The following is a 21,244-nucleotide window of genomic DNA, read 5'->3' as shown; positions in this document are numbered from 1 at the left end:
CCTTTGCCTGATCCAGAAGGATGTTTCATAGGTTCATGGGAGCACCTGCCTCCCCACCAGATTTGGCAGCAGTGCATGAATCAGTGTTCAGGTCAGGAATAAGAATGTAAAAAGGCCTTCTGTTTTGGCTTGTATTAGTTGCATGGAGCACTGTCTGCATGCTGCTGCAGTTTGTCTTCTGTCAAAAATTACATTATTCATCTCACTGTCCAATGTGGGGGAAATTACATAGAATCATAGAATCATAGAGTTGGAAGAGACCACAAGGGCCATCGAGTCCAACCCCCTGCCAAGCAGGAAACACCATCAGAGCACTCCTGACATATGGTTGTCAAGCCTCTGCTTAAAGACCTCCAAAGAAGGAGACTCCACCACACTCCTTGGCAGCAAATTCCACTGTCGAACAGCTCTTACTGTCAGGAAGTTCTTCATAAATTGCATAATTAATTTTGTAAATTACCTTGCTATTTTATGTTATTCCACCCTATTCATTCCAACACAAAGGAAACACAATGCAAATGGGGAAGAAACTTAATAAATTAAGTATTATTTCTGGACTGAGAGCAGCATCAACAAGAGCAAATACCAATTGTATTCGCTGGATTGATTTCTGTTCTGGGCACGCGATAAATTAGCTACAATTGGCAATTCCTGTTCCCATTTCCATTTCCATCATAATTCTTGAACAACCCTACACAGGAAGTCAGGGCTGCGCCTGCCACTCATATGTTTCCACAGAGAGCTGTCTTTGTCATTTCTTATCCTTTTGAATAAACATTGTTAGGATAGTGCAGCAAAATCTCCAGGAGTAGCTGAGATCCTTGTGGATAAAAATCTTGAGCAGGGAATGAGGAGTTCTTTTCAGCCTGAGGGCGGCACTTGCTCATCGGCATCCTTCCAGGGGTGGGGTTGCATGCTAGTGGTGGGAGGGGGCAGAAGCAGAAGTGGGGGGAGCAAAAAGTGTGACTCTTACCTCTACACGGCAAAAGTCTGAGCTTCCCACCCTCATTCCAGACCAGCAAGAGGCATAATCACAGTTGAAGGAAACATTCCAGTCAGGCAAAAGCACCAAAGGAGGACACAAAGCACGGCCATTGAGGGATGTTGCATGGGGATAAGGGGTGTAAACTAGAAAGGCGTGTAACCTCAGAGGAGTTCTGAAGCTCAGTTGTAAAGGTCTGAAGGTATTTGATTCATTGGCTTGAGAGCCCTCATCCCTGTCTTGAGGAATAATTGCATCAGGGAAAGAACTGTCTAAGTTTCTTCATTGGTATCTAGGACTACTTGGGCAGCAAGAGTCTGGATCCAATAGTCAATACGGTGATTCAGATCCTGAGGAAAACCTACCCCAAGACGCCACTTCCTTCAGCTACTCTCAGCAGCTCCTATTCCTTTCCCATCCCTGGGGCAACTGGACCTTCACATCCAAAGTCTGAAGGTACTGTAAATTACTTCAATGTGTTAAGTGGGAAGGGGAAAGGAATGAATCAAGACTGAATGAATGGGGGACTGCTCTACTAACCTCTGTTGGTTCCCAGTCAGTTCCTACTGGCCTGCCCTTTTAAAACTTACAACCAGCCCAGGGGGTGCCACTGCCTGTCAGTTTCCTCCCCAACAGTCTGAGTGTTGCCCTTGTAGAACGTAGCAGGAAGGAGGGTGGGGACAAAACTAGAATGGCTTGGTTCTGCATGTCATTGGCTCTGGCTCCACCTACTGCTGGGCTCCTTGCTCTCTGCTCCATCGGTCCCAAGGGGCCCCAGCTGCCACTGAACTGAAGTTATCATCATATGTGCTAGGGTTGAGTAACAGTGGAAAAGGAGGAGATGCTGGCAAGGGTAGGATGAAAAAGAGAGAAGGAGCGAGCTAAAGCAAAATCTGCCAGATGTTCTGTTGTGCAAGCCTTACTAAAATGAGGAGGAGCTTCATTTTGGGGAATTGCTGTCATTTAGTGGTAGAGCATCTCCTTCACTTTCAGAAGGTCCCAGGTTCAATCTCTGGCATCTCCAGGTAGGGTTGGGGAAAACTCCTTCCTAAAAGTCTTGGAAAGCTGCTGCCAATCAGTGCAGTCAGTACTGAGCTAGATGGACCAATGGTCCATATAAATAAGCTTCCTATGACCCCTGCAGCCCACCAGATGTTGTTGGACTCCAGTTACAATCAGCCCCAGCCAGCAAGGCCAGTGACCAGAGGTGATAGGAGCTGAGGTCCAGGAACATGGCCAATGGACCATCTAGTCAAGCATCCTGTTCTCACAGTGGTTGGCCAGTTGTATCAGTGGGAAACCCTCCAGCAAGACTCAAGCACAGGAGTATTCTTCCTTCCTGTGGTTTCTAGCAACCAGTTTTCAGAAGCATTACTGCTTCCAACTACGGAGGCGGAACATAAACCATCATAGTTAGTCACCATTGATGGACACATCATCCAGGAATTAGTCTAATTCTCTTTTAAAGCTAGCTATCTGGAGGGCTACAGGTTCCCCTCTCCTGCTTAAAAGGGTCATTTAAAAAAAGATAACTCCTACATGTTAGGAAACAGCTGAGGCGTTGATGTGCTGTGAAATTCTTCCTGCTGTTTATCCTTGGATGTGAAAGAGCTCAACCTCTTGGGTAGTTTGGTCATCAGTAGGACTCTTAGTCTCGTCAATGACTCATACTCTCTTTTATCTTCTTGCAGATGATTGTGAATATGATGTTGAAGAAATCGAGAAGGACATAGAGAATGAGGATGTGGAGAATAAGGAGGAAGTATGTATTCTTTTGGACACTGTTTAAGGCCAACCGTCCATGCGTCGAATAATAAAAAACAAAAAAGGCCAGGACTCCTACATCTTTAATAGATGTGGGAAGAGGAAACTTTAACAGGCACAGCCAGTGTTGTGGTTGGAATGTTCAACTAGGACATGGGAGACCAGAGTTCAAATTCCCACCCAGCCACAAATAAAGCTCACCAGATGACTTTGGGCCAGCTCCTATCCATCCCTGCTTAACCCATATACAAGGTTGTTGTGAAGGTGGGGAACATCAAGTACATTGCCTTGAAACCCATCTCCCTATTGACAAAAATGGAGAGGTTCGTGTGTGTGTGTGTGTGTGTGAGAGAGAGAGAGAGAGAGAGAGAATTGTTTAGGGAGTCCAAGCAATCCTTCAACCAAGAATTAACCATTCCTGACATGAGGCACCACCACGGAGATGGGTGGAGTGGGAGGGAGGGAGGGAGGGAGGGAGAGAGAGAATGTCCTGGGATAATGGGAGCTAAAATCCAAGATAATTTGGAGAGCCACAGGTTCCCTAACCCTGGTGCAAATAGATGGTGCCTTTTGCAATTACCTTTCTGGCTCTTATTCTGCAGGATGATGACTTAGAGACAGATGTTGAGAAGCTCATGTCAAAACCAGAGCTTGACCGGCCTGAATCAGAACTCAAACAATATGAGGCCATGTGTCCAGAACTTTGCTGCAACTTTCTGGTGAGATGATGGGTTTACAATCTTTGAATAAATCTGAGAGGCTGCTGTATGGTAGAGGCCATGTCAGTGCCTTTTATCTTTTTTTTTTCATCTTGTAAAGGAGTTGGAATCAGAGTCTGAAGATGAGCTAAACTCTGAGGATGTTCCTGGGATCCTGACGGGCTCCTGCCTCCATGTCATTCCAAACGCTGCTCCCTCAAAGCACCAGCCCGAATGCAGAGAAAAGGACCAAATCACTGAAGATGGAAAACTGCCCCAAAGGGCTTCTGGAGTTCCAGTACAGAGCTGGGTGAAAAAAGAGAATCGGTCTCAAGAACTTGAGAAAGTGGCTTGTGATGAGTCAAAGCCTTTGGAGGGTTTCTTGAGAGATGGTGACATCCCAGACAAAGGCTGTGCAACCACTCTGCACACTCTTCCCAAGGACATATTGAGGAACAGAACAACTTCTCAGCCTCAGCATATGAACTCCTGCAGGCCCAGTTGCCAAAAGACAGTGGAGGCTTCTGAGGTTGTGAGAAAGCTTTTGGAGAGACATCCGGGGAATATCCCTTTTCACAACCCCCGCTTCTACATGGCAAGGGCTGGCTCCACACAGTCCATTCCAGACTACAGAGTGTTGGCATTCCCAGATTTCTGGGGTCACCAACCATGTCCTTATAGCCAGTCTGTTCAGCAGAGGAGATATGGCATCCAAAAGTAAGTCTCCCCCTTTCTGTTATAAATATAGGGCAGTAAAAAGACATGCACACAGACAAGCACATGTGTGATAAGATGGAGCAATGTCAGGTATCACTCCCTCTAACAGCCAACTTGGGGAATGAGTGCCAACAGTTACATGGTCAAAATGTGACCATGGAGAAACAAGAGGCTCCTATCAGCGTGCCTTGGGGTACCTTAAGCATTGGTGGCTGGTGCCCATTGATGCTGATGGGGCAGAATGCAGGGAACTCAATCATTAGGTGGAGCCAGAGCCAATGATTGGCTGAGACAACTTCCTCTAGTTTTGCTGCCATCCTCTTTCCTGCTGAGTTCTTCAAGGGCAACGTTGAGATTAAGGAAAAGGAAGCTGCCCATCCCACTGGACTGGCTCTAAGTAAGAAGGCAGGGAGGTGATGGCTGGCCAAGGGCAGGCTAAGGTTGGTGGGGCAGTGCCCTAATCGACCAGCCTCCACTGACCTCAATATTAGCTGAAGAGCAACAACAAAACCTGTTTAGAAAACCATACTATAAGGGGCCACCTGTCTCTCCAATTACAACCGAGCATGCTCAGTAGCCCGATAATGCTGAGTGTCTGTTGAAGGGATGAGGAGGAATGGAAATCTGGGGTGGAGAAGAAATGTAATGGAGTTTCCTGGAAGAGGACATGGCTGGCTGGCTGGCTGGCTGGCTGAAGTGCTGAACTGGATCACTTACATGTTTTAGTGGAAGTTCTGCTTGTTTTAAAGAATTGAGGGTGGAAGCTGCAGCGAGACAATGACTTTTTAAAAAATGGGGAGAGATTTCCTTCTGTGTGCATTATTTCCTCAGCGGTTTAGGCCTTGTTCTTCTCATCACAGGGCCAAAATATTTGATGACATCCGTCGTGTCATCCAGCCAGCTGATATAATCAATCGAGTTGTCTTTGACTTGGATAGCTCCAGGTAAGTTTCTGTCTTCTAGTTCAGGGTGATGTCATTGGGAATTAGAGCAAGGGCAAGCAACTAACTATTGCATTTATTTTAATTTCCAGACTCTTTTCTACTAATGCTTTTAGGCATAAGACATCCAATGTAGAATGAAATGTCTAATGGAAGTCAGATGGAATGTGAAAGGAGGTCAGGACTGACATACATTCCCCCACAAACTATGACCCCCATATGCTGAAAAAGCAGCCCAATGAAAAGAACCTGAGAAGTTAGCAGATACACAAATATCTGTACTATAATCAGACTTGAGCTTTGGCATATCTCCATGGGAATGAGCTTCACAGTGATGTAGCTGCTCTCCGAAATGAAACTTCTGAAATGTATATCTTGCCTTTCAGTACTAATCAGTATTCCCGAAGCAGCTTGCAACAGCAAAATACAAATACAGCCCCTATGTAAAACAATAGATCACAGGGTAGAAAGGACTAACAGCCAGTACAAAAAGTTAAAGCCGCTTAAAAGGGATAAAAAGTATTTGTTTGCTATTGCAAAGTGGGCGCCAGGCAGGCTTCCCAGGGGAGCAGGATTCATCAGTAGGTAAAACCACTGGTTACAAGGGGAAGAGCCATAGCTCAGTGGTAGAACAATTTCCAGGCTTCCCTGTAAAGAGGAATTTACAGTTAATTCCCTGGGAACTGTATAGTTGAAAGAAGAATAGGGATCTCCTGACAACTCTCAGCACCTTTAACAAACTACAGCTCCCATAATTCATTGGGGGAAAGCCATGACTATTTAAAGTGGCATCATTGTGTTTTAAATGTATGGTGTGCAGGTGGCCCAAAAGATGTGTAGGAGTGAAAACAGGCCATAACTTTATTGATTACAGCAGTGATGGCCAAACTTGGCCCTCCAGCTGTTTTTGGACTACAACTCCCATCACCCCTAGCTAACAGGACCAGTGGTCAGGGATGATGGGAATTGTAGTCCCAATAAACAGCTGGAGGGCCAAGTTTGGCCATCACTGGATTACAGCAAGATAAGTGGGGTTCGCATGGCACTGTGGCACAGATTAGTTTTCCATTTCGAACTTCGATGTCCTGTTCGAAAAATACTTGCTGAGGTATGTCCTTGAGAGTTGACCAATGAAGAGAGCCTAATGTGGTGCAGGCCATGTGACTGGGGCCCGCTGACAACCTGAGGTGAGTGATGTTAGGCACGACCTCACCCAAGCAATGGCTGGGAGCTCGTGTGCCACCTCAGGTTGTTTGCGTATCCTGCCAATACCATTTCCACCCAAGTTGTGACAAAGAAAAAGACCAGTGTCTGACAAAGTCATCTTATCACTGAAAGAGGGGTAAAATACAGCCAAGAGCCAAGCGTAAAATTCCTCTCCAGGGGGCAGCTGCCATTGATATGAATATGCCCTGTTTGAGACTGTGAAGATAGTTAAAGTAGTCAAATAGTCTTATTTGGTACAGGCCAGCTTCTTGTGAAGTTTGGAGAGTGATCAGTGCTGAAACTTCCCAGACAATCATGTACTTGCTTTACAGTGGTTTTGTGGAGCCTCTCCTCCTTCCATCAGTGTTGAAACAGAATCAAGAGGATGGAAAGCTAATCTACCTACAGGGGATCCAAACAATGATCAGCTAGCTGCATTTCTGTTGCTCCCAGCTGCCCTCCTTTAATTTCCCTAATAGGGAACTGGAGTAGCAGCTGCTGCTCCTCAGCCATCAAGCCTTTCCATAATCCTGTTGAAAATCTTGTTTCAGCTCCTTGAGCTCGGATGCTCCAGAATGCCTGAAGTTCTTCTCCAAATTTGAATCTGGAAACCTACGCAAGGCTATCCAAATACGAGAGTAAGTAGCTGAAATAACCCCACAAGCAAGAATGGGGAATAGCAGTATGTGCTTGCAATGCTTCTGCATGGGGAAGGGCTGTAGCTCAATGGTATAGCATCTGCTTTGCATGCAGAAGGTCCCAGGTTCAATTCTCAGCATCTCCAGGTAGAGCTGGAAGGTAGGAGGTATGGTAGGAGGACCAAGCTTGCTGGCTGGTGCTACCACCACCATCTGAGGAAGGGCCATAGCTCAGTAGTAGAGCACCTGCATTACGAATGGAAGGTCCCAAATTCATCTCCAGGTGGGACTGGGAGAGTCCCTTGTTTGAAATCCAGGACAGCCATTGCAACTTACTATAGACAACGCTGAAGCTGCAACAGTTAAGTACAGTGGTACCTTGGTTTAAGAACAACTTAGTTTATGAACAACTTGGAATAAGAATGCTGCAAACCTGGAAGTAGGTGTTTTGGTTTATGAACTTTGCCTTTGAATAAGAACATGTTTCACTTCTTGTTGAGTGTGTTCCATTTGTAAATTGAGTCCCCTGCTGCTATGGGAAGTTTAAGAATGCTTTGGTTTAAGAACGGACTTCCAGAAAGGATTAAGTTCGCAAACCAAGGTACCACTGTACTATGAAACTGATAGGCGTTTGGCATAGGGATATGCAACACAGTATCTCCAGCAGCACAACTGGATGCCTTCACCTGCCCTAGCTGCAACAAAACATGTCTCCTCTGTATTGGTCTCTACAGCCACAGCAGGCACTGTAACTCTCTGGTGGTTTGACTTTGCCCCCAATGGTGCCATTTTCCATTGTCTCCCGAAACAGATGGATGCCAGCAACAGCAGCAGCAGCAGCAACAACAACAACAACAAGCCCTTTATATGTTGTTCTAATACTCACCAGCCCTGGCTAACTTGGACAATGGGAAGGGATGATATGAGTGGTAGTTTAGAAAAAACTGACAGTCACCACATTGGCTACCTACGTCCCAATGAAAGTTGGTCCATTTGAGTGCATGGGGCACTGCCCCACCAATCTGAATCTGCCCTGAACCAGACTGTACTCGCCTGCCTTCTTATAACCAGCCCAGGAGGTCCTACTGGTTACCAGCTTAAAAACGTAAGAAGAGGCTGCTGGGTCAGGTGCATCGATTCCAGCATCCTGTTCCAGATGCCTGTAGAAACCGTGAAGCAGCACCCAAGCACAAGAGCACTCTCCACCACTGTGGTTTCTAGCAAATGGTATTCGGAAGCCCATTGCCCCTGACTGTTAATGCAGAACATAGCCATCATGGCTCGTAGCCACCAATAGCCTTATCCTCCATGAATTTGTGCAACTCTCTTTTTAAAGCCAGTCTTATCCTCCAGGATTCCCCCTTCTTATTCTCAGCGTTGCCCTTGTAGCGAGGAAGATGGGAGCAGAACTACAATTAGGACTCCTCCACATTTCCATTTGCTTTGTGACTTCTAGGCCCAGGTCAGGGAGGTTTTTTCTTTTGTCGCACCGCTTTTCCTGGGAAAATCTGCTGTATACTGCTGAATCAGAGCAAATGCCAACCGGGTTTTCTGTGAATTGACGTTCGTTCTGATTCAGTGGTAAACAGCGGGTTTTCCCAGGGCAAGCTGTGGGACAAAACAAAACAATGTCTCAGACCTGTGCCTAGAAGTCATGGACCGAACGGAAGGAATTGCAGGACAACGGGGAATAAATGTTGATGAGCCCTTACTTGGCGCCACCTAGTGTTGGCCTCCCTACCTTCAATTGCACCAATCCAAATTGGGACCAGCTACTACTGCCCTGAGAAATGTGAAAGAAATATGGTATGAAGAATATCCATAATATAATTCTCTGTTTCACATGCAATAAGCAGACTAGCACCCACGCCTGTAGTTAAGGAGCTGGGGTGGGGGGAGGCCATGAGTTTTATTTTCACTTGTTGAAAATTAAGTTATTAGCTTGGGTGAACACTGATCACATAGCTCTACATTCCATGTGGCAAACTGACATTACAAATAAAGATTATTTTTTTAAAAAGTAAGTTGTGCTTAAAGGAAAATACATTACCAAAAAAAGAAAAGAGAGAGACATTACTCATGTATGCATGCATATTATTCATCTGTAAAATTAACTTTAAAGCATATGAAAGGAAATGAAGAAGACCTATTATGTTTACATCAATTAAGCCGCCATCAACAAACAATATTTTGAGAAGACAGGGAAAATGAAAATGTGTACCGGCTCACTGGCACACTGTTGCTGCTATGTGTGTTCACCAGAATTGGCAGCACAGGAGAAAATATAGGAGTAGAAAAACAAAATATTCTTGCTGGCAGCCAAATCTCCAAATGATGAGAAAGATGCCTAAGCTTATCCAGCGTTTAGTTTCCTTGCAATGAAGATCAGTGAAGACTATGGTGTCTTCAGGACATAAGGTTTTATGTACAACCTGAGCATAGGACAGAGGTGCTGACAGCATTAGCACTTCACAGATCTTGCCTCCCTGTTAGGTTCCCAAAGAAATCCACAAGTCATAGCTTGGGGTCCAGCAAAGAGCAAGGCACTCAGAGTCCCACCCTCCCAAGCAAGGCGTGGAGCAGATCTTCCAGGATTCCAAGCCAAGGTGGTCCCCTCCTTCACTGCAGTCCTAGTTCAGTGGCTCACCTTGATACATTGCATACCTCAACTATTGACTTGGCTGGGTTTGCTTGTGAACACTTAATGCATTCTGGTTCTTGGAGCCCCATAATGCTGAATGCATCACTTGGCTGTTTGGTTCTTAATGCTGCACTTTTGTGGCTCGTGATCCAGGTTTGAGTACGACTTGATCCTCAACCCTGATGTCAACAGCTGCCAGCACCACCAGTGGTTCTACTTTGAGGTCAGTGCCATGAAGTCAGCTACACCCTATCGCTTCAACATCATCAACTGTGAGAAGCCTAACAGCCAGTTTAATTTTGGTAAGAGTGCTTGTGACAATGGAGGGGAAGGTACATCCATGTACACCAGGGGTGGGGAAACTTACGCTCAGGGGCCAAATATATTTGGCCCTCGGAACTCTCCCCAGGTCACCCTCTTTCTCCAGGTACAGTGACGCATGACTGAAGCTGAAACCCTAAACTGTGGTTAATCTTAACTACTGTCCATTGAAACAAGCCAACTTCACAACCCATGGTTTGAGTTTGGCTTGTTTCAAACAAGCCATAGTTAAGATTAATGTCAGAATCTATTCCAAGAGGAGCAGAGAGACCTGAAGCTTGTTGCAGCTTGTTCCTACCAAGGGTTTGATATGACTTAAATTTGCACTCATGGCTCCACCCACTCTTGTATCTGGCCATGCGCACCACTGGCATGTGGTTCTTGGAGAGTTGTAAAGGAATGCAGCCTCCAGGCTGAAAAAGGTTCTCCAGTCCTGATGTACAAGGCCAACTCTTGATCAGAGAAAAGGCAGTGGGTTTCTCTCTCAAGTGCCCAAACTATGTAAACCTTGATGTCTTCAAAAGTGCTTGATTCTCTCTTCCTTACTTACCCTCTTGCATACCAAATTATTTTCACACCTCTTACCAGTTCCATACCAGTTTTTGCTCCATTTGACTTTCACTTCTTGGCCACATGATTTGTTTTTCAAATGAGCTGCCCAGCTCCTTTTTGGGTGACTGGCCATTGCCTTGAAATCAGCCAAGGTGGACAATGTCATAGCCTATCAGAAGAATGATCTCTCACTCTCTTCTCTCACCAGCAAAGCACTGGGGAAGAAAGTGAGAACATAAATCTGCTAATGTGGAGATTTGCAACTAAACAACTATTTGTAACTGAAGATGAAAGATGCAGGCAGATGAGTTATGGAGGATGTTATTTGACTAGCGTAGGGATAATTGGTTATTTATCATTTATGAATTGTCCTCTTTACGCTTGGTGCTTTGCAAAGAAACATCAGCAAAACAGATAAATCCCTGCCCAGAGGAGGCTACAATTGAGATATCAATAGTGGTGGGTAAGCATCAAAAGGAGGGCTGCATAACTTCTCGTTAGCTTCAACGTGGCCTAGAGCAGGCATAGGCCAAGTCGGCCCTCCAGATGCTTTGGGACTGCAACTCCCACCATCCCTAGCTAACAGGACCAGTGGTCAGGGATGATGGGAGTTGTAGTCCCAAAACATCTGGAGGGCCGAGTTTGCCTATGCCTGGCCTAGAGTAAGAGGATGATGTGGCATGGCTTGGGATTATGGGTTTTGTAGTTTGTTTGAGGAATTACCACCCTAGAATCCATCAATACCAGCATTTCTAATGCTGGGTAATGGTGGAGGAGAGGGAGAGATTGAGGCTTGGGGGGAACCCTTGCTTTTGTCTCTCATCACAGTTCCCACCATTCTTGCTTTTGAAAAGTAGATAACAAGGAAGGGAAAAGTGGGAGTGTATGTTGGCAGTAATGGGATGATTACTTAAGGTAAGGGGTGTGGAACCCTCTTCAGCCTGAGGGTTGCATTATTTCATGGGGAACTTCTAGGGCCCAAAGTCAGCAGGTAAAAGAGACACATCCATTACTTCAGAACACATCCACACACTATACATTTAAAGCATATTCCCCCCCCAAAAAAAAAGTATAACCAGAACTGTAGTTTCCCCCACATGGAGCCACAGTTCCCAGCCCCCTTAACAAACCAAACTTCCCATTAATATTGGGGGCAACCCATGCACTGTAAATGTGCTTTTAATGTACAATATGAATGTGACCTACAGCAATGTGTATGCCTCTTTCCTTTGTACAATAGGCTACATTCCACCCATGGGAACAGTCAGTTTCTAGCAGTGCTTTTTTCCAGGGGGTACTCAGGGGTGTGTAGTACCAGCACCTCTTTTTTGTTGTTAAAAAGTGTGATATTTACTGTAGCAACTTCATGGTGAGTACCGGCACCTACTTTTCTAGGAAAAAAGCATAGTTTCTACACATGCTCTTCTCCATGCCTCACGCTACACACCCAGTTGAACATGTAGATGGAGCAACTTAATGCACAACTGTGTAATCACAGCAGGGTCCAAACACATGTTTGGGAATTGGGCTCCAGGTCAAGTGGACAGAGCCCTCCATGTTTGAACAGGATTCAAGCATTGATGTACATGTATAAAACAGCTAGGTAAAGGGACACCTAACCATTAGGTCCAGTCGTGGCCGACTCTGGGGTTGCGGCGCTCATCTCGCTTTATCGGCCAAGGGAGCCGGCGTACAGCTTCCGGGTCATGTGGCCAGCATGACTAAGCCGCTTCTGGCGAACCAGAGCAGCGCATGGAAATGCCGTTTACCTTCCTGCCGGAGCGGTACCTATTTATCTACTTGCACTTTGACGTGCTTTCGAACTGCTAGGTTGGCAGGAGCAGGGGCCGAGCAACGGGTGCTCACCCCATCGCTCCCATTAAACATTAAACACTAAACACTGCTCCCATAAAAGAGCTACCCCAGATCAAATGCCACGGGCAGGTTGAATTTAGCACTAAACCATACTTTAGTGTGACACGAACAAGCCCTTAGGCTTGGGCATTCCTTTCTGCCCTTTCATCCTCCATCACAGGCACAAGGATATTGGGGGCATCCACCTTCATGTTCAACTAACCAGGACTGGTTAAATGTGCTTTGTTTTCACTATGGTTTGTCCTAACAGGCCAGGATAAAACCGTGGTTCCTTATCCTAAATTGTTTGGATAAACCATGGTCAATGCTAACTGCATTTCCGACTTCAGGCAAAGCAACAAATGAAAGTGGATACTTCTGATCCCTTCCTTGTGCCTCTGCCAGAGGAGGAACAGGAAGCTAGATCTTCCTGGTTTAGTGTTTAATCTGCAAAGGGCCTTTTGATGGTAGGAGCTCATGGATGTGTAGCAGCAAGCCACAAAGCTTTAGTGATGCATTGAGATACAGTGGTACCCCGGGTTAAGTACTTAATTCGTTCTGGAGGTCCATTCTTAACCTGAAATTGTTCTTAACCTGAAGCACCACTTTAGCTAATGGGGCCTCCTGCTGCCACCGGAGCACGATTTCTGTTCTCATCCTGAAGCAAAGTTCTTAACCCAAGGTACTATTTCTGGGTTAGCGGAGTCTGTAACCTGAAGCGTATGTAAACCGAGGTACCACTGTATGTGTGTGCGTTTATGTGTGTGGGTCAGTCCTTTCCGTCAACAGCATCTGCTGCAATCAGCCTCTTAACGTCATCAGTGATATTTATACGATGCCCACCACCAATCCTGCATGGAGCTAATTTGAGCTTCTCTTACAAAAAGATAACCTGACACACCTAATCTGCCACATTTCTGCGTGTTTTGAAGACTCTATTTGAAAAAATGTATTATTGTTATTTATTTATTAAATTATTTATAGCTTACCTTCTGGCGCTTAAAGGGGTCTCCTGCGGGCAGCGTGCCATGCCCCCGGGACAAACACCAACCACGCCCACGCCTGCTCTTTGCCCCCTGGTGCCGGAGCATGAAGCTCCGCCACTGCTTACAGTCTATGTTTTCAAAAAGGGTAGACAAGATGAGTGGAAGTTGGAGGCGACGATGAAGGCAAAATACACAGTAAAGCTTAATGCTGAAAAGGTTATTCACTCCTAGTCCATCCTCCTGGGTCCAGAAGGACTGGGTCTGCAAGGAAATAAGAGTAGCTTTCATGTTTCTGGTGTACAGATCTGTATGCTTGACTGCTTCACCTCTCCCTCTTTTCTTAATCATCAAAAGAACTCTCACTTGTAATATTTTGTCAGTAGAGCTGGACTATACAGTATATCAGTTTGAAATTCCTTTAAAAAAATCTGCCTGAGATTTTTTTAAAATGTTCTTGGAAACTTGAGTGATAAGGGGCATTCTGGTATTGCAGTGCCCATTGTTTTATAGAGCTTATCTACATTATAGAACTATATTGGTTTATTTTAAAATATATATGCATTTCTATTGAATTTTTTCGCACGTGACAAAGTACAAGGACACAGTACTTGTAATAACAAAAGGTACAATGGGGAAATTATCACAAAGTACACCTTGGTGTGGACCAAAGTTACATACTGATATCCTTAAGCTGTATCAGTCCTTTGAATACAACTCCACCACATTCATATCTGGCTTGATGGAGGTTGCATCAAGTGTCCATCTTTGTTGACATATCAGATAAAGGGCCTCTGTATTATGTCAAATTAATCTTTTTGGGCAATGCCAGTAACCACTCAATTGTGAAGACCAATTGCTCTGATAACACTATGCCCCATATTCTGTCTTGCATAGTGGACTCCAGTCATCTTCCAATGACATGATCTTTCCATTCTTGCTGCAGTAAACAGCAAGGCTACTAATTCTCAGTGAATTATTTGAAAGCCATCAGAAGTTTAACTCATTAATAAATGATTCTCATGCTGGATCAGGAGGAAAGATATGTAATTGATTTTTTTCTGCAAAACATCACAAAATGACATTCCCGACAAAGATGGAAGAAATCTCCATTCCTCCTACAGCCTCACCAACAATTCTGTGAGATGCTTGGGTTGACTCTGTGAAGTTTTACAGGGATCCAGTGGACAACCTTAAATGGGGCCTGTATTTTAGCTGACATAGATTTGAATGGTGTTTTGCCCCTTATATCATTCTAAGCTTCATCTGTTAATTCTTTCCCTAGATTTGTTTCCCACACACTTTTAGGACTAAAAAAAGCTACCTGTCCATTCAGTAAAAAGAGCTTTGTAAATATAATATATCATACCTTTGGAACCTGGTCTACCCTGTAAAATTAAATTTTCAACTCAAAGGACATCCGTCTTTTCTAATTCTTAGTTGGTGGCATGCAAATGATCTTACTTGCAATACTAGAAACCAGGCTGGGTGAATGTCATCTAATATTTGGAGCAGTTCTGTCTCTGAAAGGGGCTTACCATTCTTAAAAAGGTCACATACTCTATAAACTCCTTTGGATTCCCAGGATGCAATTGGCAATATTTATCCACACACCTAAAGTCTGCATGTTCCAAAATGAGCATTAAGGGGGAATTATATGGTGTTAAGTTTTTAGCCCAACACCTGCAAACCTGAATCGTAGCCTTAAAAATGGGTTAACAAGAGTCAAAACTCTTGAACGGGCATAGGCAAACTTGGCCCTCCAGATGTTTTGGGACTACAACTCCCATCATCCCTAGCTAACAGGACCAGTGGTCAGGGATGATGGAAGTTGTAGTCCCAAAACATCTGGAGGGCCAAGTTTGCCTATGCCTGCTCTTGAACTTTGAAATGCCTTCAGCCAAGACGAATCCATAGACAGTTCAGTACCTTTCCAAGGGATTGAGAAATCCACACAGATTATGCATAAAAGTTGTCAGTGCTTTTCTTCTAGACAAAAGGGTGCTGGTACTCACCATGAAGTTGTTATAGTAAGTACCACACTTTTAACCAGTACTCTTCTTCTAGAAAAAACAGTTCAGGTACTGCGTACCCTTGAATACCCCCAGAAAAAAGCACTAAGTTGTTTCAAATGACAAAAAAGGAGGAAAACTCAGTACTCTTCTCAGCTTATGCTGACTAATCACTTTATTGCTAATTCTGTTCCAATTGTGTATACTACTAAAGAATTCCAAAAGCTCTTGCCACTTTTAAAATTGTTTCATTGATAGTCCTGTGAGAAGTCATTGGAATAAGAATAGGAATTGTTGCTGCTGCTGCTGTTATTATTACAGTATTATTATAATAATATATTTTTTTCTGTATTGTCCTTCATCCAAGGATCATAGGGTGGTTTACAATATAAAAACACAAAAATACATACCCTACATACCAGAAATTTCCTCATAGGAATAAATAGAAATTGTCAACTCATTATGTGAATGTTTTCCTAATAAACAATTTCCTGAGAACGCATTGTGTTTGGAGAGCGAGACCTGCATGTACAATCATCTGATTCTGGCTATGTTTTTGTTTCACTATTTCCCCTCCCTTGCAGGCCTTACTGTCATTAAGTGCCATGTTAAGATCACTGTCGGAATCTGACAGGGCTGATTCATTTGGCTGACTTTCAGACACGTCCTGCATTTCCGCCAATTTTGCTGCATTCCACAATGGTCTTGATGTTATACCCCTCAAATTTATAATATTATTTCTTCAAAAATGTTTTTCTATGCCGTTTGACTAGTTTTGATTCCAGGCAGGGATGCAGAGTTAGGCCTCCATGTTGCTCAATGACAATGCACGCCCCCCCCCCATTTAAAAAATGTTTAATTCCCATGGTCTCCTTCAAAGAATTCCAGGAATTGTAATGGTGAGAGCACTGAGAATTCTCTTCTAGAGATCTCAGCCTTGCCCACCCCCATCTCTCCCATTTACCAAAGAGTGACTGTTAAATGAGATTTGTGTCTGTAGTTTGGATACGTTCCATCTATTGCCCTGGAGAAATGTTTGCTATGTTCTCCAGATCTGTCACCTGATGATCTTGATTAAAAGGCATTCTCTTAAAAGCAAAGAAGTTAAGGACTTCTTGACATGTATTTGCCTTAATGAAAACTAAGCAGAGAATTGGCAGTGGCTAAACCACTGAGCCTTTGGGGCTTGCTGATCAGAAGGTTGGCAGTTCGAATCCCCGTGACGGGGTGAGCTCCCATTGCTCGGTCCCAGCTCCTGCCAACCTTGCAGTTTGAAAGCACGCCAAAAAGTGCAAGTAGATAAATAGGTACCACTCTGGCAGGAAGGTAAATGGCATTTCCGTGCGCTGCTCTGGTTTCAGTGTTCCATTGCGCCAGAAGTGGCTTAGTCATGCTGGCCATATGACCCAGAAAAACTGTCTGCAGATTAATGCCGGCTCCCTTGGCCTGTAAAGCGAGATGAGTGCCGCAACCCCAGAGTCATCTGCGACTGGACTTAACCGTCAGGGGTCCTTTACCTTTACTTTTTTGTTGTGGGATGAGTGCGGGGTGGGGTGGGAAGTATGGTGAAGACAGACTAAATATATAATGGGAATTCACAACACATGCCGCTCATCCATGAGACAATTCCAACTTCCTCCTGCCTTCATGGTTGAAATGACAGTATCAGATCTTAGAATTGTAGAGTTGGAAGGGATCATAACGGTCATCTAGTCCACTGCTGCCATCCATTTTGCCCCTTGCTCAAAGTTTCAGTTGGAAAGTCTGCTTTAAAAGAGCCACATTTTTTAAAACCCACTGCATGAACTTTTGCATATCCCCATTGATTTGTCACAAGCTGTCTTTAAACATTTTCAGGTGTTGGTGTGAAATAGCGCAACATGTTCATTTGTGCAAGTCAACTGTTTGGGCACAAAGCCTGTAGAGTCAAATGCAACATGGGGACACCCCTCTTATTAATGAAGAACAGGACAGGGATGTGCAAATCTGCACTATTGTTTTGGGTCAGGGAAAGTTTCTTGGTGACGTTATGCTGCGCACAGCAAGAAACTGATTACTGCCATGCACAGCTTGTTTCTGCCTCAAACTTGCAGAACCAATGAGTTCCCCTGCCCTTCAGTGCTCAATTCTGAAGAGTAAAGTATGTGCAGAACTGCTTTCAGAGCAACCTCACTGCACTGAAAATATTATGTCTGTCTTCACCTGAAAAGTGTCTGTCTCCACCTAAGAAATGTCCTGGGTAAAACAGCTGTTTTGCAGTTGCAGAGGACATCATATTGCTTTTTTAAAAACTGCCTTTGTTTTGTGTAGGCATGCAACCGGTCATGTACTCAGTGAAGGAAGCTCTCCAGGGCAGACCTCACTGGATTCGGGTGGGCTATGATATCTGTTATTACAAGTAAGTGTACTCCACCTCCTCTTCCAGAATGTTGCTTGGGCTTTCCTTCCTCTCCTGCTAGTCATTATTACTCCATTAACTTTGCACTACCAATTCTACTTCACCCTGTAAATGCAGATCATAGGGGCTACAAAATGATGGAGAACAAAAACATCATTGTTGTTTTTTCTAGGGCAGTGGTGGGGAGAACATTTTTCAGTCTGAAGGTTTCTTTCTTTTTGTGGGCAACCATTTGTAATGGATGCAACTACAGTCACCTACTGTTAGTGTTTTGTTTTTAAAAAATAGTTATCAGTTTTAAATACATGCATACAGATAGGAATGGGGGAGAAATTCAATTCAGTTCTCATTTAATGTTGAATGTATGTAATACATAATACTCGAACCCAAACCCAGCCATTATTTAAAATTCACACTTCTCCAAATTTTGCAGAGCAGTTCTCTTGCTGCGTGCAAGAATGCGTATGCTGGGGTAAAGTGTGCAGGGGGTGGGTGGGATGTATATATTAGTGTAAATAGTATACAAAAATGCATTATATTAGGGGAAGTGCTTTGCAAAGATGTGTACGTTAGGCAAAATATTAGGAGAAATGTGCACTAAAATGCAGGTGAATTTTCATGAGGGCTTTGTCCATGCTTCCAATTTTAATTCCGTAAGCATGATAAGGGATGCGGGAGGCGCTGTGGGTTAAACCACAGAGCCTAGGACTTGCCGATCAGAAGGTTGGCAGTTCAAATCCCCGCGACGGGATGAGCTCCCGTTGCTCGGTCCCTGCTCCTGCCAACCTAGCAGTTCTAAAGCACGTCAAAGTGCAAGTAGATAAATAGGTACCGCTCTGGCAGGAAGGTAAACGGCGTTTCCATGCGCTGCTCTGGTTCACCAGAAGCGGCTTAGTCATGCTGGCCACATGACCTGGAAGATGTACACCAGCTCCCTCGGCCAATAAAGCGAGATGAGCGCCGCAACCCCAGAGTCGGTCACGACTGGACCTAATGGTCAGGGGTCCCTTTACCTTTACCTTTAAGCATGAATGCTGAGTGACATTTTCTCCAATAGGAACATTTGACCTACATGTTGGGGTTCAGAACAGCCCTCCTCCTTCAAAACCCCTTGCAACTTTCATTTGTGTAGGTGTGAAAATTCTATGTGTTTTTAGTATCAGGAGCAACTTCTCTCCCCCCACCTGAAGCTTTTTGAAAGCTTGTTTTACTTCTCGTATAATGTTGCCTGGGCAACAACGATGGGTGGGATAGACTTGTGTTCCCCCCCCCAAACAAAGGAATGAAAGTGGTAGATTTGCTATCAGTAGGATGGAACCCCAATGGATGCTGCTACTCCCTACACACACAAATACACACACACGTGTGCCCCAGCATTGCGGTTGGTCATGGCGTTGGAATGGGTGACCACTGGTAGTGACTCTACCGCTGTTGTTTATGGCAGGAGTAAACAAGGGCTGCATTCCTTCCTGTGCAACCTTTTTGGGTGGGTGGCGCATGCCATTGGTGGGCAGGGTCAAAGGCAAAAGTGGGCGGAGCAACAAAGGCGAATGTCCCCTTTGCACAGTAGGCTAGTTTCTACATTTACTCACACACCCCTCTCAACCAGCCAGCGAATGGCGTTCAAGGACAAATTCCAGCCAGGCCGAGACTCCTAAGGAGTGTGTGAAGTAGGGCCAATGAGGGGTGTGTTCTGAGGAGAGTTCTGAGGGCCAGACAGATAGGGCTTGATGGTTGACTTTAGCTTCTGGGGCCTGATGGTCTCTATCCCTGCTATAATGAATAGCTCCCCACCCTGAAAATAATGTACTATTTTTCCTCACTGAAAGAAATCCCCCCCAAGGTCGCAGGTGCCCACACAAAATGCCTGCCATGAGCAGCAAAAAAGAGAGGTGGAAGTACTCCATAATGTAAGAAAAGAAAAGAAAAACCTTGATCCCTTAGCTGCCTTGGGAAACAATGTTCTCTTTTCCTTCTGCTGTTGATATTCTGAAGCAATTTCAATTAGTTGATTTTAGGTAGTGGGCACCCACTTCTTTACTCCTTATGATTTTTACAGCACCTCTTAGGCCCTTGTTGCAAGCTAGCTTTTAACAGGAGATTCTCACTGCATGACACTCTGTTTCCTATTCTCTTCTTCCTCCCTTTCCATCCTGATCTAGCAACCTCGCTCCACTTTCCAGCCAGATCAATGGCCCCCTTTCCCCTCCTTGCATGTCCTCCCTCCCTCCTGCTTTCTCCTGGCATGAACGACTTTCCCGAGTGCTGGCAGACTTGGGCGCAAGCAGATGTAGGGGATGCAAGGCTTATAGGCTGATTACAGTCATAATGGGCCCTAATGTCATTAACAAGGCCGTTATTGTGCAGTGATTAAATAGCAGCTGACTGGTACGATTAAACTGTGAAAGTGCAATTAAGTTCTTAATCATAATCTGGAAAGGGATAGGCTACAGATGATGGGATAGGACTGGCTTGTTCTTTCTCTCTCTCCCCCCCCCCCGCTTGTTCCCCCAGAATATGAAATGTGCTGAATTTTATGTTGATGTGCTCTGGGAAGGTTTCATTCTTCATCTCTGTCATCTGATTCCTATCCACCCATATATCTGCCTAGGATCACTGTTGCCCCCAACGTCTGCCTGGATTCTTCTAATCTAATCTGATTTCCCAGTTCACACATCATCAATTTTCTTTAGATAATTGGTAGGCTGAAATTTCTCAGAAATGACTTTTTCTGATAAAATTCCTAAAGGTGTTCTATTTTTCAAGCCTCACCAGTCCGACCTGGGAGAATACACAGTGGGATGGGCTCCCATTTTCCCATCTGTGAAATTCGGGTGCAGCTGTGGCACCAGTTTTGGTATTGTTTGATATAATTTTAATACTGATGAATAGCTCTTATGGGCAGCAATGAAAATAAAAACGGGCCTAGAGGTGAACTTATCAATGGTGGTGCTCTTTCTGCTGGTTGGTCTCCACCATTTCTCTTTTCCCATCAATTCTGCTTTGAACTATGCATCATTCAGAACGCCTTTCAGCATCATTCAGAAAGGAATTGTAGGAGAAAAACCAACAATGGCAGCAGCTGCAAGGAACACACTGCAAAACAACTGGCAGTGAAGAAGGGCAATTTGAGGCAGTGGATGGGTTCAAAGCTTCTGGCAGCTCCTGCACCAGCCCTAGTCCCAAAATTGAGACTGAATGTTTAGCTCAGCCTTGGCAAATTAACTTCAGGCAATGCAGGAAATGCCTATGACTCAATGGTACAGCATCTGCTTTGCATGCAGGAGCTCCCAGGTTCAGCCCCTGTAGGGCTGTGAAAGACCCTTGCCTGAAACCCCAGAGAGCCTCTGCCTGTCAGTGTAGGCAGTGCTGAGCAAGATGGAGCCAATGGTTTGACTCAGTTGAAGGCAACTTCCTATGCTAGATGTGACCTGGGGAATCCCTCTGGCAGTGATGGCCTTGGGAGAATACCATCTATCAGCTTTTCCTCCCCCTCTACACATCTGTAACAAGCAGGAAAAGTAATACCCACCTAGT

The 21,244-nt window shown here is 44.7% G+C and overlaps 1 protein-coding gene across 1 annotated transcript in view; it reads left to right on the top strand.

Moving 5' to 3' along the window:
• The window catches only part of AGBL1 (AGBL carboxypeptidase 1), a 414,373-nt gene that overhangs the window by 78,718 nt on the left and 314,411 nt on the right, over positions 1 to 21,244 (top strand). The window contains exons 8-15 of the mRNA XM_053364617.1: positions 1,279 to 1,438; positions 2,674 to 2,744; positions 3,349 to 3,465; positions 3,566 to 4,161; positions 5,022 to 5,105; positions 6,860 to 6,946; positions 9,741 to 9,889; positions 17,620 to 17,707. Coding sequence (XP_053220592.1) covers positions 1,279 to 1,438; positions 2,674 to 2,744; positions 3,349 to 3,465; positions 3,566 to 4,161; positions 5,022 to 5,105; positions 6,860 to 6,946; positions 9,741 to 9,889; positions 17,620 to 17,707 — 1,352 coding nt within the window. The remainder of the gene's footprint in view (positions 1 to 1,278; positions 1,439 to 2,673; positions 2,745 to 3,348; positions 3,466 to 3,565; positions 4,162 to 5,021; positions 5,106 to 6,859; positions 6,947 to 9,740; positions 9,890 to 17,619; positions 17,708 to 21,244) is intronic.

This window comes from Podarcis raffonei, chromosome 14 (genome assembly GCF_027172205.1).
Source record: "Podarcis raffonei isolate rPodRaf1 chromosome 14, rPodRaf1.pri, whole genome shotgun sequence".
Taxonomy (NCBI): Eukaryota; Metazoa; Chordata; class Lepidosauria; order Squamata; family Lacertidae; genus Podarcis; species Podarcis raffonei.
Note: the sequence above shows the minus strand (reverse complement) of the source record. Positions and strands in the feature narration are given on the sequence as shown.